At 42.2% G+C, this 18,798-nt stretch overlaps 2 protein-coding genes across 2 annotated transcripts; both read right to left on the reverse strand.

The window, feature by feature from the left end:
* Nucleotides 1-3,438: 3,438 nt before the first annotated feature.
* LOC309385114 (leucine-rich repeat-containing protein 3-like) lies at nucleotides 3,439-7,236 on the reverse strand. Its single transcript, XM_081939215.1, has 2 exons — nucleotides 7,152-7,236; nucleotides 3,439-4,304 (listed from the first exon to the last, which is right to left on the reverse strand). The coding sequence occupies exon 2, from the start codon at nucleotides 4,247-4,249 to the stop codon at nucleotides 3,488-3,490; it is 762 nt and encodes a 253-aa protein (XP_081795341.1). The 5' UTR covers nucleotides 4,250-4,304; nucleotides 7,152-7,236; the 3' UTR covers nucleotides 3,439-3,487.
* Nucleotides 7,237-9,391: 2,155 nt separating this feature from the next.
* Nucleotides 9,392-17,849, reverse strand: MYG1 (MYG1 exonuclease). Its single transcript, XM_081936404.1, has 7 exons — nucleotides 17,668-17,849; nucleotides 16,178-16,290; nucleotides 15,374-15,533; nucleotides 14,842-14,991; nucleotides 13,076-13,198; nucleotides 11,998-12,179; nucleotides 9,392-10,022 (listed from the first exon to the last, which is right to left on the reverse strand). Exons 1-7 carry the CDS (start codon nucleotides 17,827-17,829, stop codon nucleotides 9,848-9,850), a joined length of 1,065 nt encoding a protein of 354 aa, XP_081792530.1. The 5' UTR covers nucleotides 17,830-17,849; the 3' UTR covers nucleotides 9,392-9,847.
* Nucleotides 17,850-18,798: the final 949 nt, after the last annotated feature.

Raw genomic sequence — 18,798 nt, forward strand, 5'->3', positions numbered from 1 at the left:
ATAGATTTGGAAGGAGAAGCTCACGAAGGGGTTGGGGCAAGACAAACTGCTTTGCTACGTGTTTAAGCTTGCTAATTACAGGTAGTCCTCGACTTGCGACCACCATTGAGCCCAAAATACCTGTTGCTAAGGGAAACATTTGTTAAATGAGTTTGCCCCATTTTATGACTACTTGCCATAGTTGTTAAGTGAATCACTGCAGTCGTTAAAACTAGTGACAGTTAAGTGAATCTGGCTTTCCCATTGACTTTGCTTGTCAGAAGGTCGCAAAAGGGATCACATGACCTCGGGACACTGCAGCCGTCATAAATATGAGTCAATTGCCAAGCGGCCAAATTTTGATGGGGACGCTGCAACAGTTGAGTGTGAAAAATGGTCACAAGTCACTCAGCGCCGTTGCAACTAACGGTCACTAAATGAATTGTAAGTTGAGGCCTACCTGCAATGGATTGATTAATAAGATTGCGCTTTCCACGGCAGTAATTGATGGAAAATAAAACACCCTGTTACAGGTGGGATTCCAAATCTTTTCCTACTGGTTCTATGAGAGGGCGCTTTGCGCGCACGCTTGAGCGCAGCACTCAAAGACCACTCTCAGTGTTAGCGCACACCTAGTGAGCTGAACTGATCTGCCGCGTGAATCAGCTGAGCTAAAAACAAGGGAACGAAGGAGGGAGGGAGGGCAGGGCCAGCCAGAGGTGGTATTTGCCAGTTCTCCAAACTATTCAAAATTTCCACTACCGGTTTGCCCCGAACTGGCTGAATACCACCTCTGCAAAAGAAATATTTACACAAGAGTAGCGGGGGGCTGGCTTTTAGGGGGTACCCCAGGTACCCATCTAGTCACCAGGAATCAAACTTCATTCATGGTGGATTGTACCTTAAAAGGATGCAACAAATGACATTACCTTTCGTGAATTAAACTATTTCTACTTCATGAAGCATGAGTAGCTGATAACAATTGAATAGACTGTCTTCTGGAAACAGATGTGGCTAAGGCTACTGAGCAAAAATATTCCCATCTTAATTTTAGTATCATCCAATCCTAAGGATTAAAATAGACCACCGTACTCTCACACATATTTAACATATTTATGTAGGGTGATATGTGGATTTGGAAGGATCAGAAGGATATAGCCTACTTGTAATGCAGGCTTTAATCTTTTTCTTGGCCTTGAGTTGTAATCTAACAGCAACAAAGAAAAATGTAGGCCAGTACTTTATTGCTCGTTAGTCTACTCTAAAACATAAGGATCAGACAAAGGTGAGTTTGGAATTTTAGATGTACTTTTATTTATGTAGGCACAGCCACCAAAGAAGCAGAGTTAGACACACAGTACTTTTGGTTACAAATATGCATTTCATGTTAACGATGGAAACCTGTTTTCTCCCCAAAACAGCATTTCCTTGGAGCAGTGGGTGGGGAGTGAAGGTCAGTTGTAGCTAGAGCCAAAAATCATCCTATTTCTTTCACCGTCACCCTTGTTTCTGTTTCCACCAATCTCCCTCCTTTTAAAACAATTGCTTTATTTGTGGAGATGCTACCAAGAAAAGCAGAAATAGCTGTTAGTCTTCTTGAATTGAATTTTGCTTCTTTGGAAATTAGATTGAAGATGTCAGCTGACCACTTCTGATGTAATACACTGAGAGTCTTTAAGAGGATATCAAATCCGTTTTGGGAGGTGGGGAATGGCAATAACTGAGCAGATTAGATGGAAGCATCTCCGTAAAACACCAGGGATTAAGAAACTGGGATTTGTTATTGATTTCATGCTTTGCTCCCTGGTATTAAACTACGATATATTTAGAAAGAGGGATCCAAATTGACTGACAGGTGCTTTATCTGGTGTAATTATAAGAAATGGTGTACACAATAGAAAGGGGATCTAGTTTTTAAACAACTGTTTTGGATTATATAGCACGGTGGCCCGTGGGGGAGACAAAAGGCAGAAATAATGCTGCAAGTGCAGTTTTAAGGGGCATAATTCCAACAAGGATTACAAGGATAATTACATCTGATTTTCTTTTTCTTTTTTGCCTTTTGTTCCACTGTTAAAGGCAGAGGGGATGCTTGCCAGGAAAAAATGGAGATGCCAACCATTATGCATATTACTCATGCTTCAAAGTGTTTACAAAAAGTGGCCACTGGAAGAAAAGAAAATCTGCAAACTTTATGGGTGGGAGGGAAGACAGAAACAAAGAATACACCCATACAAATGGTCTACTGGAAGTGGCTTTCAGCAGCCCAAGTGGAGAAGATAAGGCTCCCAGTTTAAACAGACATGTTCCCACTGTTCCCACTTTCACCAACCCACCTAGTTGGTGAAAGTTGTAAATAAAAATTTTGGAGGATGATTTTAAAGCCAGTCTCTGATCCAGCCATCTTAAGGGCATCCACAGTTGGGGAAGGGAATTATCACATTTCAGGTTGCTACTAATTTAATCAATCAGATATTTATTGGAGAAGCCGGGAGAAAAAGAGTCTTGTCAATGATATCGGTACAAATTTATGAGTGGAACCTAGTGGATTAAGATGTGAGTTTACTAGGGGGGCAAGTTGTTCTACCTTTAGAGCAAATATTCCTAGTTTATTCTGAAAAAATAGCAAGTAGCATACTTGGGCAAACTACCAAATAAACACCCAAGATATCTGATTGGTTGCAACCTGAGCCAAACCCAGTTCAGCCCAGTGTTTAACCCTGATAACATTCCAGCCTATCAGTAGAGAAGGACATAAATCAAGTAAAATCATACCGGATTAATTCTTGTAGCTAAAATTATCATGTGAGAGAAATGGATTGGCTAGAGACTTATGTTAATGTAGTCTTACCGTGAAACCAGCTTGCTGTAGTGGTTAAGGCATCATGTTAGAAACCTGAAGATTGTGAGTTCTAGTCCTATCTGAGGTACGGAGCCAACTGGGTGACCTTCGGTCAGCCACTCTCTCTAACCCTGAGAAAGTGGACAATGGTAAGACACTTCTGGAGAGGGGGAATCTTGCCAGGAAAACTGCTGGGACTTGTCCAGGCAGCTTCTGAGAATCATACAGGACTGAATGGAAGGAAGGGGGGAAAAGACTTGTAATAGAGTAGAATTAGTTCATGTACTTGTGTTTCCTGTCTGGACTTCCTGGTAAGGCTGACATCAGTCTTGTGCATCTGAAAATACAATTCTCCACTGTCTCTTTTACTTCCTGAGAAATTAAGGGTGATCCCTTCGGAGCCTCTAGTATCATCTACTATCCAGCTGCGGCCCATGCTGTCTCTTATCTGACTGGTCCCTAGGCAGCATCTCTTGGCCCAGACTCCCAAGGTCTTCCCCATATAACCATTACATTTGGACAGCAGCATTGGTTCTTTGTCTTAAGCAGCAATTTTTTTGGGTTGGTCTTTAGATTTAATGCTAGCGGGACAAATTCTTGTATGATTAAATCTGCTTCCAAAGCAGTTCGGTTGTGTAGCCCCAGCACATGTGTGAGTCTAGTCCGTCAGAGGATTGTGCTGTGTGTATTATCTTCATCCACCTCCTTCTCCTGGGGTTGCAATGAGCTCCTGGGAACCGGCAGGGCTTTGAGGTATTCCAAGTGACGCCGGGATTCGGCTTGGTTGCGCCGGATATAATAGATGACGTAAGTGATAACGACACCAAACCAGACAAACATAGTGAGCAACATTGCAAAATCGGTGTTCTTCTGATGAGTGATGCAGAAGTTGACGCCAGTACTGACCAGATGGGACAAAGTCTTCCCAACATACTCCTTCCAAGTTGCAGTGGTGCACACAATGTCTTCTGCTGTCCCGGCTCCCAAGGAAAGAGCCTTCATCAGCTCCTGCAGGGAGCAGTCACAATGCCAGGGGTTGTTGTAGAGTTCTAGCTTAACCCAGGTCAGCATGACGAAAAGAGCAGGGTCTATTTTTTGCAGCTTGTTCCCTGACAGATCCAGGAGCCTCAGGGCATTCCCCAAGCCATGGAAGGCTGCTGGAGAGATGCTCTCGATGAGATTGTCCGCCAGGTGAAGTTCATGGAGGAGTTTCAGGCCATGGAAGGCCCCGCTGGATATGTGGACAATCCAGTTAGAGTCTAGGTACAATACTCGGGTGTCCTGAGGAATGTCGAAAGGGATAACCATCAGGTTTCTCCAATTGCACCACACCACACCGTTTCCTGGCGGGCAGTCGCACCTTCGAGGGCACAGCTGATGGCCATGCAAGCCGTGGATCAGGAACAAGAAGACAGACCACACCGACATTTCCGCTGTGTTCTTCACAAACAGCAGTGAGATCCTGGCTCACAGGACCAGAACTCTGATTGAAAAACAAAGGGATGGGGAGAAAGTAAATGAGAGCGATAAAGGTCCTTACAATACATTCAATGCAGTGCTGTCAAACTCACGGCCCGCAGGCAAGGTGTGGCCAGTGCACACACCAACCAGGTGTGGGTGTGTGCAGTGGCCTCACCCATGCCTGGTTTAGTGAAGGTGGAAAAATCGTGATACGTCACTCTGATGAGGCGAGTTTGACACCCCTGATTTTAATGGGTTTATTTTGACAGTAGCTGTGATCATATGACCTTAAGCCGTAAAGCTTTACTAATAAATGGGCACATACTATTTTTTGTCTGTTATGACTTATACAGGAAGTCCTTGACTTACATCAGTTCATTTAGTGACTATTTAAAGTTACAACCGCTTTGAAAAATGACCATTTTTTCACAGTTATACCCTTTGCAAAATGCCCATAATCATGTGATCGAAATTCAGATGCTTGGTAGTTGGTTCATATTTATGACTGTTACAATGTCCTGGGGCCATGTCATCTCCCTTTTTGCGACCTTCTGACAAGCAAAGTCAATGGGGAAGTCCGGTGCCTTTAATAACCAGGTTACTAACTTATCACCTGCAGTGATTCACTTAACAATGGTGGCAAGAAAAATCGTAAAATCAGGCAAAACTCACTTAACAACTGTTTCACTTAACAACAGAAAATTTGGGCTCCATTGTGATTGTAAGTTGAGGGCTAGCTGTACGTAACAAAATAGCTTAGCAAAAGCTATTTAACCTAGCATTTCCTCTCCATAAAACAGTAGCCCCTGTTTTGGTCTGGTGCAAATTGTTATAGTTTATAAATTTATTTTCCTTAAACCAAAAATAGTTAATCTTTTGAAAATGGAAGATAAGAGAGCCCTGAATCTTATGTGACGACAGTAAAATGGTGTCATAGATATATACTAACCTATTAAGCTTTTGGTTGTATGTATGCAAGCAGGTTTTCCATTTTGGAAATTTTTCATTCTTATTTCAACAAAATGTAGGTCTGATTTTTAGTGGCAGATCTTGGTGATTCCTATAGGTATCTACCCCAAAGTAAGCCTGATTTAATTCCAAAGTGTTCATTTCCAGGTAAGTGAATGCGATTGTCAAAAGAAATATTTTTCAAAATTCTCTTTCATTTTTTATAATTTGGGCATGTTGACTGATGTTCTTGCTTTAGAGATCTCATATGCCTGCAGCTATTTTTCTTCTCAAATTCAGCAATGGAAAGGAAAAGGAAACATGTATATTTGGCATTGAAAATATAGGTTCTATATATAAAATCATAATTGAATCTGAACTGCCAGTGGAACTTATAACTCAGTGATTAGGGGAGAGAAATTCAGATGAAGATATAAAAGACAGGACTTATTACAAAAAAAAACCTAATACGGTAATAATGGTAGAAATTGAAATATCAGATTAGTAATAAATATAGGTAAAGAAAGATTAAAAATGAAAGACTGATTAAGAAGCAGGTTAATTATCCTGGTCAATTTGCTTCGGATGTTGATTATTTTCTTTCCGAATATTACAAAAAAGAAGCTCATATATTTACAGTACAACACTAATATCTTTTGATTTTCATTTCCTAACCTTGCTTATATGCTTGCCAGATTTAAATACCTGCTCTTGTGCCTTTAATAGAAGCAACATATGATTCTTTCTCTGCCAGGAAATACTCCCCTTTTGAGCTGCTACACACAAATTGCCACCACACACCCAAAGTTCGTAAGCCCCGTGTCTCCCAGTCTTCTTTTTGCTGATTTAGAACATTACAATATATATTTTTAAAAATAGTTTGCTACCGTTGTTACATACTCCAAAAACAACACATCTGTATCATCCATTTTAAAGGAATAAATGAACACCAACGTTTTGCTCTGCCTTTGTTGGGAACAGATAACACTGATGCTTTTCTATCTGTGTGTGATTTTATGATCAATCCACACCCAACACATTTTTGGTTAGCCAAGATTGATCAGATAACGCCACACCCATTGCTCAGCCATTTGTGTCTTTCAGCTATTTTACGGAAATACTTGAAGGTTGAAGCAGCACAGTAGCTGGGAAACCTTGGAGGATAGTAAATTGAAGAGATGTTTTTAAAGATTTCCATAACATTCCTAGTATGAGGCAGAACCAAACAAAACTTTTCTTAAGATACATCATCTAGGTGTTGGGTATATCATCTCTGGCTAACTCCTATGTCCATTGATTTGATGGGAAACCTTGGAGGTCCCCCCCCCCTTTCCAAATCTATAATATGTGTTGTGCTTTTATGCTATGCTTATCTCCCATTGAGTTTGAACATTGTTAGATGTGCACAGATTTAGGAGTATAGTATGTGCATGCACAATTGTGGCCATTTATATGACCAGCAACAGGGAGATACTGGCTAAACTACCTAATCCAGGACTGTACAGTATTACAATTGTCTAAAATTCATCTGGCCTCCATGTTTCTAACTAGGATGTGTAAACATTAAGGTGGGGCTTTGTGTATTGTTTTATTTAGCTGTGGACTGGATCGTGTTACACTGCCCACTGTAACATACCTCCCAACTTTTACCTCCTGTAAATTTTAATTCTGATGAATCGTGATGCAAAAACAGCATTGACTAATCCAGGTCTTGATGTGATACAGAAGAAATCATCTACTGCGTGTCTGCATCAAACCAGATTAAAGACTCTTGGGTGAAGTAGCCCAAGTTATTAGTTGATAACTCCATCACCTAAACCACCATGCCACACTTACCTGCATGAACAAGGTGCTTGAATCCGTCTGTCTGTCTGTCCCCCAACTAATGGAGCCTGAAGACAAGGGAGTCTCCCAACCTTACCTGCAGCTTCTGCTTTGGCTTCCTTTCAGGGATGCAGGAACCACAAACCCCACAGATCAACTTCTCCCAGAATGTCCTCTCTCTGTCTACTGTAGTTCCCTGCCTGCTGTCCATCAGCTAAAGAGCTTGAGACACGTGGCTTTGTGAGTGGGAGGAGAGAGAGAGAGAGAGAGAGAGAGAGTGCCCCTACCAGACTGCAGGAGGTGTGGCAGGGAGAGCTGTCATCTTGTGTTTGTAATACACGAACACAAAAACAGATGAAGCAGTGGCCTCCTCCCATCTCATCCCATAATTGGACATCATAACTTTTGGGACTTTTTAATGATTGGCAGCACCCCCACTTCATATTTTGTAGGAAGAACCAGCATTTTCTGCTGTTTTTTTAGTTAGATTTTTTTTGGCTTCCTTTGCTGAACAAATTAGGTTCAACCTGTTTTACAGAGATCCAGTGGTTACGGCACAAGGCTGAAAACCAAGAGGGTGAGTTCTGCATTAGCTATAAAAACCATTTCTGAAAAACCTTCCCAAGAAAACTGTGGGTCTTGTCCAGGCAGATGCCAGTCCACACTGACCCAAAGACACCAAAATAAATCTGTGTTAGTTTTATAAACTATTTTTGCTGCACATCCTACCTTGTTATGGTAGGAGAACATGCCAGACCCAATAATGTGAGTCTGATGGATGAGGCCCTTTTAGAAGGACTGTCAGCAGAAATGCTATTTCCATCCAGGAAAGATTAGGAAATGTTTTAATGGTACTCAAATCTGAACATCTTCGATAAACAGTGTTAGCACTTAACTGCTTGTAGCAGGAACATCTTTAATTACAGTACTTTTTAAATTTGTTTTTGAAAGTGGCTCTCAAAAATAAAAAAAGATAATGGCTGTTTATGTTGGCCATTTGAATTCTCTTCTATTACTTGAAATCCATTTCAAGTTTAGAACATTGCTAAATAAGTGCCCAGGAATAAGCCCAACATGTTAGTGAGATCACCTATCAGATCGGTAAATTGAGTTCCTTCCCCCACTCCAGTAACTACCTCGGTTTTAAGATAACATTGGTGCAGTTTAACCAGACTGGCTCTCTGTAAAAAAATTATTTTGCTGTTCCAAGACTTGAAAGCAAATCCCATTTAAAATGCTACCTGTTTTATGAAAATTCCTAAGAGCACAGAAATAAGATAGGATGAAATCTAAAAGGAAACCTTCTGGTGCCAATGAATCCAAAGTAAATGATTGAAGCCAAAGGTCCAGGGTAGCTGTCTTCTCCAATTTGGTATTTGGCAGATGTAGGAAAAACTAAATGTAAAGGTTCCCCTCGCACATATGTGCTAGTCGTTCCCGACTCTAGGGGGCAGTGCTCATCTCCGTTTCAAAGCCAAAGAGCCAGCACTGTCCAAAGATGTCTCCGTGGTCATGTGACCGGCATGACTAAATGCCAAAGGTGAACAGAACTTTCCCACCAAAGGTGGTTCCTATTTTTCTACTTTGATTTTTTACATGCTTTTGAACTGCTAGGTTGGCAGAAGCTGGGACAAGTAACGGGAGCGCACTCCGTTATGCAGCCCAATTCAGACCTTTCTGATCAACAAGCTAAGTGTCTTAGCCAGAGACACCATGTCCCTTGAAAAACGACATGTCCCATAATTCCTATCTACATTGCTCTAGAGCAGAGGGTACAAAATTGTGGTCCCCTATCACTCCTTTTGTGCCCTCCTGAAATGCCTTAATGACCTAATTTTTTTGCTTTTCCTTTGAAGGAAGGATTTCAAACGTCAAAAATTAGGCCTTAAACTTAAGTGGGGAAAGGCATCCATTTCAGCTCTTAAAAGCCCTATGTCTCTCCCAATTAGGACTTTGTATCCCAGCCTTTGCTCAACTTGGGACATGATCCTAAGTATGCTTGCAAAGTCAATGCAGCCCTCCAGTTAATAGATAGTGAGTGCCCTCTTCCAAACTCAAAATATGCTTGTCATGGAAACAGCTGATCCATATAAATGCAATTAAGGTAATTTGCCTCCATTTCTACAAAGGGAAGGTGGAATACTGACTGAAATTTTAAGGGATTTTGTTACTGGTATGTAATTGTTCTCATAATTTCAGCATTGTTTCTTGATGGTGGCCATAATCACCAAGCCTAGAAAAAATAGCTGATCCTTGATACAAATCACCTCTACTAAAATCTACAGAAAGAAATGACACAATTTTTCCAATGTGTTTCAGGTCAGAAAATGTAAACTGTTTGGGGACAGAACGTTATTTTATTCATAAAACATACACATGAAGCTGACATAGTCCACATTCTTCATAGATCTTTTTCAATGTAATTTGAATAAGCCACCTGGCCAAACTCTCTTCACTCTCAATCATGTCAAGACTTTTCTTTGGATGCGTTTTTCTTCCAACTCCAATCCAAAGTCCTCCTGCAATGAAATCAACCCTTATCTTGACCACTCCTGAAGATGAATTCAATGGAACACCTTGAAGATTTCCCTCCAATGCAACATTTTCTCTTCAACAATTGCTAAATCAAATCCCCAAAAATGAGTGGTTTTAATTGGCTGATTTGATTTTCGTTTTAAAAGCTTACAGCAACCCTACAAAACAAGCCACTTCCCAGGAATACAAAACATTTTTTGTGGGGGGAGGGAGGCAGATGTGCCAAAGGGGATGGTTGACAGGTGGCATCTGATTCCCTCAGTTGGGTTCAGCTTGTTGAGCCAATGTCTTTCGAGCCATTTCCAGGGCACCTTCCTTAGTCCTGTTTCCTCCAATGAAGCCACTGGAATGTACAAAGATACAGTCTGAGATCCCGCTGACCCGGGAGAGGTCTTCATCACGTAAACCCCTCCATTCCTCCAGCAATGACAACCTATGGGGAAGGGGAAGGGGGGAGAGAAGCAAAATCAGAAGGTGAGCAGGGAGATACAATCCTGCCATGGAATCCAGGTATAACTTTGATTAAGAGGAGAGCAGAAGCTGCCTAGAAACCCATTAGATATAAGAGGCAGGAGCCCACAATTGTTTAGCAGTTTTAGGAAGGACCTAGCGAGTGGGAAATTAGCACTTTCAGACCTGCAAGATTCTGTTAATGTTGCCTTACAATAAAGTAGATGTAGCTCATCTAGTCGTGTTTCCTATCTGGTTTACTTGGGAAGCTGACAAACCCTGGGGGGAATGTGTCAGAATATTCATGAACTGGAATAGGGCACGGTAACAAGGTCAGCCAATGGGAGCTGAAATAGTTTGGAGTCTGGGTGTGGCTCAGCTCTGAGGTCTGTGCCGAGAACTAAACTAGACTTGTCTGTCTGCTGAATTAAAACTGAAACTCCAGCCGCTCCTCTGCCTGTAAACCAGCTGTTGATATTATGTATTATATTATATATAAAGAGAAGTTAATGAATCCTGCTGCATCAGTTATCTGGGTGTGCTTTCTGGATATGACTGTCTGCTGCAAACTCTGACAGAAGGGTCTACAATAGGCTCCTTCCAATTTTCTGGAACTCACTTTCCAGAGAACCAGCCTGGCTAACTGAAAGCAAGGAACTGCTGGGCACCTAAAGATCTTGAGGAAAAGGCTACAGAGAAGATGGAATGAGGCCTCTGCTAAGACACAATGTAATGTCAAGAAACTTTATCCTGGAAACACTTAAAATGTTTATTTTATTCAATTTCCAGAACAAATCATTATTCCGTGTGGGTGGGTGGGTGGGTGCATGTGTGAAAACCTTCAACTCGGTTTTAACAGATTTTACTCTTAATTTTGAATAGTTGGATTTAATTTAGTTTAAGCAGTAACCTAAGATCTGGAGCTCCCCAAGAGAGTGGAATTACAATGTTTTCTACTTATTATTTATTTATTTATTTATTTATTTATTTATTTATTTATTTATTTATTTATTTATTTATTTATTTATTTATTTATTTATTTATTTATTTATTTATTTATTTATTTATTTATTTATTTATTTATTTATTTATTTATTTATTTATTTGTGCTTCTAGACCGCCCCCTCTCCCAGAAGGGACTCGGGGCGGTGTACAGTCCATAGAGAATATCACAAAAATACAATAAAAAATTAAATATTAAATATGTACAGTTTGGAGGAGGTTAAAATGCAATTAAAAGAACTGTACAAAGCTGAATAAATATAATTTTTTAAAATCCCTAAAACGGACACAACAGATTAAAAACCCTAAAATAATCAGATAATAATACATTTGCCAGGAGGGACAGTTGTAATTATGCCAGGCCTGCTAATCGGAACAGGTGAGTCTTCAATTTTTGCCGGAAGGAGCGGAGGTCAGAAGTGGTTCTAATGTCGGGGGGGAGGTCATTCCAGAGGGTTGGGCCCATCACAGAGAAGGCCCTACTCCTTGGTGTCGCCCGTTGGCATTGCCTAGTGGACAGCACCAGGAGAAGTCCCTCCCTGTGTGAGCGAATTGGCCGCAGGGATGTATGTGGGAGGATGCGATCCCGCAAGTAACTAGGTCCCGTGCCATGGAGCGCTTTAAAGATGGTAATCAGCACCTTGAAACGCACCCGAAAAACCACAGGTAGCCAGTGCAGCTCGCGGAGAGGTGTTACGTGGGAGTACCTCGTACTCCCCATCACAGCCCGCTACTTACCGCTACTGTATTATATATACACCTCTAAAAGGAAGTTGCTGAACTTAAGATGATACTCATGGTTTGTTCATGGAAAGAACAGACAAAAAAAACCCTGATCCGTACCATTTGTTGCGTACTCAATTAATCTGAGGCAACTTTTCCACGGTAGTGAGGAAAAAAAAAGCATTAATCTTTCTTCCGGGGTAAGTCAAAGGGAGTTGAGGAGCCACACTCACCGGTTCTGAAAGGTTCGCAGCCCTACCGGAACACATTGTACCCGCCACTGGCCACTCAGATCTGTGTATAAGACGAACTTCAGTGGCTTCTTCACATCCATCGTTTGTTCCAGCTGCAGAAGATGCTCTTTCCATGGACAGCCTCCTTGTGCCAGGACCAGAATTTCACCACTAGGATCCACCTGCCCATAGAAAGAGGGGCACACCATTCAGAGGTGCTGGGTTTTTACCAGCCCAATGGCTGAGGTGTACAAAGCGCTACTAATACACTAGAGGCATTTACTGCTACATTCGCGCAAGTCATAAGGTGCCTTATTGTAGATTCTAATCCAAAATTTAGCAACATCAGTCTGAGAGAAGTTTCAGTTCATTTCCCTCAAGGTTCTAGTCCTCGTGATGACATACAGGGAATCACGGAGAAGCACACCGAGTTCTAATGGTTCCAGAACTGGAACGGAAAGAAGCAGCAAGTGGCTGTCATGCAACTCTGAATGCATCACCTCTGTCCTTCTAACTGTGAGAATACAGCAGCCCTGGTGTGTCACCAGAAAGCTGCTTTGCCACCTTTGGAAAAAATGAACGCTTAGGCCAAAAAAAATGGTATCTGACAGGTATGTTTGTAAAGTTGTCTCCCGTCAAGCCTGCAGTTTTCTTTTGGATCTTTGGCCTGCCACACTATCTATTATTCTACTATGCCTTTTTCCTATTATGGGAAAATAGGAGGGGGGATTGTACGGAGTTTCTTACTGTGTAGCCAAAACAAAATTCTTTCTAGAAAGCCAAGGTCATTCTTTGTCTCTGCACCTGACCGGAACTGGATGGGTGGAAGTGCCAGCATGGCAGTGGGACATTGGACCATGTGATGGACTTGTGGGTGTGGGGGCAAGATCTTGAACTTTCAACTAGGTGGGGAAAACTGGGAGGATTTCAGATTTGGGTTTTCCCAGGTGTGCCAACATGGCTCTCTTAATAAATTGGAACTTTGAGCAATACTTTGCCTTGGACTCCGATTTATTTTTGGATGCTCTTTGGAACCCTGACAATCTCCCTCTTAGGAACTTGTGAACATGAGAGGTACCTCAAAGCGCTGTTGGATGGCATCCTCCACAAGGCTGCGTGCAGGGTGCCAACTGTAGTGATAGTAGTCAAGCCGGTCTAAGAATTCATGGCCCACCAGTGTCATGGCCTTCTGGAACCCAGCCTGGAAAAGAAGGATGGATTTGGCAATTACATTCTCAATCCAAGGGCATTTTTAACTTGGAGCCATGCAATCTGTGCTATGTGATTATAGGAGGGGACATTGCTTGCCACTCTCTCTCTCTCTCTCTCTCTCTCTCTCTCTGATTCCTCAGACAAGCTATCATCTGGCTGCCTCTTTCCTCTTAGCAGATGAGACATCAGTAAGCTGCTTACGCAAAGAGGTACCAAGTCAGAATTCCCCAAATACGAGTAGTCCTCTACTTATGACCACAACCCCAAAATTTCTGTTGCTAAGTGAGCCATTTCTTGTCGTCCCACTTTACGATGTTTCTTGCCACAGCTGTTAAGTGAATCCCTGCAGTTGCTAAGTTGGTAACGTGGCTGTTAAGTGAATCTGGATTCCCCACTGACTTTGCTCAATGTCAGAAGGTCGCAGAAGGGGATCGCAGGATACTGCAACTGTCATAAATATGAGTCAGTGGCCAAGCACCTGAATTTTGATCCTGTGACCATGGGGATGCTGCAACGGTTGTTAAGTGTGTAAAATGGTCATAAGTCACTTTTTTCAGTGCTGTTGGAACTTCGAACAATCACTAAAAGAATTGCTGTAAGCCAAGGAATACCTGTAGCCTGTAGCTGGGCTCTCTAGAAAAAAAATAATTGCCCTGAGTTGATTATGGGTCAGCAAAAACAGCCATACCCAGGAAGCTCTACAACAGGGGTGTCAAACTCAAGGCCCACAGGCCAAATCCAGCCCGCGATGTGATTGGATCTGGTCCGTGGGGCCGTTCTGGTCTACCCAATGGGAAGAGGAACAACCAGGCCAGCGTAGCTTTGGCCCGGTCTACCCAATGTGAAGAGGAAACATGCCAGCAGTTTGGGGACTGGAATCAAGCTGGCCACGCCCACCCAGTTGGCAAGGCGTCCCCGAGGTCAACCACAGCTGTGATGCGGCCCTCAATGAAATGGAGTTTGACACCCCTGCTCTAGAAGAACTGGCACAGAGGTCTTCTTCACTTTCACCCTCCATAGGTAGACCACTGCAGGACAAAGAAATGAAAAAAGATTAAGATTGCCCTGGGGGGTGTCAAAAGACAGCAATATAAGCAGCAGGCTCTCTCTTCTTTATTTATATGCTTTCATCGCAAGAGTGGGTTAGTCTACACTAGCCAAAGACCAGGAGGAGCCTGGTAGCACTTTTTCAGGCTAACAAATTTTATGAAAAGGCATATGTTTGACGAAATCTGTCATCGTTCATGGGAGTTTATGCTTTTTAATATAATTCGTTAGTCTGAAAACCTATCAGACTCCTGATGTTCTCAGTGCTGCTTTGATTTTGTTTTTTTAGATGCACCACAACTTTCCTTTGCATCTCATTTTATTTATTTATTTATCCATTCTGTTGTGTTTATGTAGTGTATATTGGAGGTGGTGAGTCTTTGAGAGCTATATGCAATGAAATTTCCTTTTTAATGTATGTCATTAGAGTACATTCAAAGTAACAATAATGTTATTCCATTCCATTCCATTCCATTCCATTCCATTCCATTCCATTCCATTCCATTCCATTCCATTCCATTCCATTCTATTCCATTCCATTCCCTGCCTTCTTCTATTATTGTTATCCAAGCTGGCTCAAGGTACCTCAGTGTCTTGATCCTTGTTGTTCCAGCGAGGATTCAGGTAGCCCACCCTGGAGCTCACGTTGGTGGTCATGGCGTAGCGAGGCTCTTCATCCCACTGGGAGATGCCATTGTCGATTGCATCTATCTCCTCTACAAAGTTCTCATACAACTAAAAAGGGAGGAGGATGGGAATGGGAAGAGGGTCAGTTCAGTGAGGAATAATTTTTGGAGTGTGCAGGTAAGATGAGACCATCAACAGCACTCTTTACATTCTTCCTGCAAATTATACATATCGAATCCACTAACAAAAGTTGTTTTAAGTAAGTAAAACTTGATGCTTTACAGGGCCTCCAGATACTGCTGAACTACAATTCCCACAATACTTCCCCACTGGACATGCTGCCTTGGGCATTAGAGAAACTGTAGTCTGACACATCTAGAAGTTATTAAGTTGGAGAAAGCTACTTTGGCTGCTGAAAAGGTCTCCGTTATTTCTCTTACGCCAGACTTTTTTTTCCACATATCCTCACCCCAAATATGGATCTAGATACCTTGTCATAAAGCAGACACACAATAGGATCTTCCTCCTTTAGGCCCAACTTGTTGGCTAAAATCTGGGAGCCAAAGTGCACATATACCAGCCCTGCACTGCTCAGCTTGGTCTGCCATGGTTTATCAGGTTTTAGGCTGTGCATTGACTCGTTAAATGACCTGTGAGAACAAGGCAGGGGATCAGAAGAGACTGGGAAGGCAGCAAGAGTGACAAAATCACACCACCTTGAGAAAGAGCTCGGCTTTCCAAAATTCCTCTTCTTCGTAGACTGGTAGAACTGACCTTTAAAAATATACTTCAAAGCGCTGCCTACAACAAGGAAACCTTGCCCAAAATGTGCTTTCCTCTTTCTTAATGCTTTTCCTCCTTTCCCTTCTCTGTCATTTTTAGACTGTAAGGCCGAAAGAAAGGATTGTATTAACCGTATTATACCTGAGTCGAAAGATACTTTGAAAAGCACTTTAAAATGTTGTTTAAAATACTAAAAATAAAGATGAATAGTGGAAGTGCATCTCGAACAAATTCTTTACCTCAGTAAGAAGCAGGGCAAGGAATGAAAGAAAAAAAGAGATTGTATGTAATTTCTCACTTTTTTAAAAGAAATATTATTCGAAGGAGGCTTCTTAATGGTCACAGCTGGCTAGCAGTGGTGGCAACTAATCCAAGAAATCCGGAAGACGTTAAATCTAGGGTGATTATCTTTCATTATCCTCTTGACTTCCTCACCTGCTGGATGGTGAGACTTACTGACTAGGTTAAGATGGCAGCATATTGAGGAAAAGTTTAAGAAATTCCTTGTTACCTCTGGTGATGGTCGTAGCGGTGCTTCTGAGGATTATATTCACCCCCAACGTCCACCACAACATCACATGAGGACAGCAGCTGGGGATCCCGAGTCCTGATAATCTCTGCATCCTAAAGCCATAGCGAGCAGTGTGACAACAACACAAGCAGTGAAACAAATGCATGACTACCAATCTTGTAACTTTTGACTCTAGTCCCTTCTAGCTTCTGCAACAAAGTGGTAGTTTTTTTTTTTTAACTTTAGATTCCTTTTAGTTAGACAGTTTGCTTTACCGGGTAGCAGGTATCTACAGGATGAAGAATTCTCCACAATTCTGAGAGGTTGCAGATTCAAGTGATAACAAAAAAAATAATAATTATTATAAATTAAGACCTATTTCCCCCATTTTATAATTCAAAAATTCCAGAAGCAGCAAGCTGGGATTAATGTGTTTTGTTAAAAAGAATTTTGGGTTATGATCCTTGTTAAACTGAGGAGACATATGTTTCCTGAATATGCAGAACCCATTATTAGATAAGATCGCCCAAAAGAAAGATCCCAGTAGCACTTTACCCCAGATTATCTTTTATTGTGGGTCTGAAGGATACAGAAATATTACATACGTGTTGGGGACTCAGATTCTAGCAATACTCAGATTCTAGCATAAAAGTTGATATGAAAGAAAGCAGCAGTAAAAACTTGACCTTTAAATGCCCTTCTATTTCTTTCAGCTATAAAAGCAGCTTTAAAAACATGTAGATGTTTAATGAAATCTCAGAATCTGGGGCAATTGGGTCATAGTTGTAACTACAGATGCAGGATTAAGAATAGAGTAAGAATGCCAATGATTTATAATGTAGCAAGACTGCAAACATTGGCAGCTTCTTAAAAGTAATTTGTTTTCCTTTGTAAATCTCAAGATGCAGGGATTCCACTCATACCAAGATCCGGGTGGAGGAGGGAAGGTAACTTTAAATCAGGGGTTGTCCAATCTTGGCAACTTGTGGACTTTTAATTCCCAGAATTCCCCATCCAGCCATGCTGAGGTTGAAGTCCACAAGTTCTGACTACTTTTACACCCGCAGCCACGCAATTACTGAAAATAACCGGAAAGATGCTATGTGTGATTGTGATGCCTCGCAAAAAGCCAGGAAAGCCAGCAAGTTGTGCTTGCCTGATGGGATGTGAAAAAGCACAATCTCTGCACACCCCAAATTTAATCCCACATCATGTCAGAAGAAGACAGCACACGCCCTCCGTATGTTTGGACTGCAATTCCCACAATGCCTTACTGGCCACGCCGGCTGATCACAGATCGGTGTCTCAAAAATATATGTAAAGTATCAGCTTTCCTCAAGCCTCTAAATGCCGGCTGGGCACCATAGGAACTGTAGTCCATTCCAACACGTGTGTGTGTGGGGGGGGGGGGGGGAGACGCAAAAAAGGAAGGCTGTGATTGCACTGGTTTGCCGGGATCGCTTTGTACCTCTGGAGCGGGACTGCCCTACCTGGTAAGAGGGAAGCAGCTTCAAGAGGAAGCAGGCGAGCGCCTCGTCGCAGTGAAAGGTGCCCCCGTGGGTGCCGATGCGGGGGTGGCGCGCGCGCTTAGGGCCCGGCATGAAGCTTCGAGTCACACGAGGAGCCCAAGAGAAGAGACGGAGCATGCGCATAGCGGCGGTTGTACGGCACTTCACCCCCCCCCCCGCGCCTGATTTCCGCCGCCGGAGTCTGACGGCGGCGCTTCTACCGTATTCCTGCGAGTTGAGGCGCATCAGTTTCTTCTCCCCAAACACTTTCCCCGCGAGACAAGATATCCTTTCACGGGGAAGAAGAAGAAATCCTGAAGATGTTCGGTATAAAAAGTTGTGCAATCCGTGCAGGCATCTGACAATCCCTTCCAATTTCTTGTAAAGAAAAATGAGACACTTTAGCATCCAGTTTTGCGATTGTAAGTAAGCCGAACCGGGGATGCACTTGCGGGAAGCAGGGCGGCAAAATTTCGTTCCTTGTATGAAAAACTGCGGAATAAAAGTACAGTAAGTTGTTCCTTTAAAAGAAAAAACTACTTTTCAAGAGAAAAGTCTGTATATTACTGGAGATAGACTTCCACGCAGCCCAATTTATTTCACAGGGTTGTTTTCAGGGAGGACTCTCCTGGTTGCCCTGAGCAACTGAATTATTATTTTTTTAAATGTTCTTAAAAAGTCATCGAAGCCAGTGAAAATATTTAAAAAGTGAATTGAGTCTTTAAAGTCCCCACTCCTTCCCCCCCCCCCAATTTGACGGCCCCGTGGGCCCTTCACACCCCAAACCATTCGCTTTCAAGAAACAGAATGCAATGTAATCATTACAGTCAAAGTTAACCATATTGATAGGGTTAACATGAATGTATGTGAATATAATTAATAAAGGTGGTGTATAAATTAGATCATACTCTGCATATTTTCCCTATGCGTGATGTTCCCCAGCAACGAACCTATAAACAAAAGGGAGCTATCGTGAACTGTCTAGCTGGCAATTCTGTGCTAAATGCTTTCACTTGTTACCACTTTTGCTAAATGCTTTCACTTTCCATGGCCGGATTTAGATGAAAAGAGGCCCTAGGCTATTCCACTTATGGGGCCCTTTCACCTCCCATT

This window comes from Natrix helvetica (genome assembly GCF_964273705.1).
Source record: "Natrix helvetica genome assembly, chromosome: 1".
In the NCBI taxonomy this organism is placed as follows: Eukaryota; Metazoa; Chordata; class Lepidosauria; order Squamata; family Natricidae; genus Natrix; species Natrix helvetica.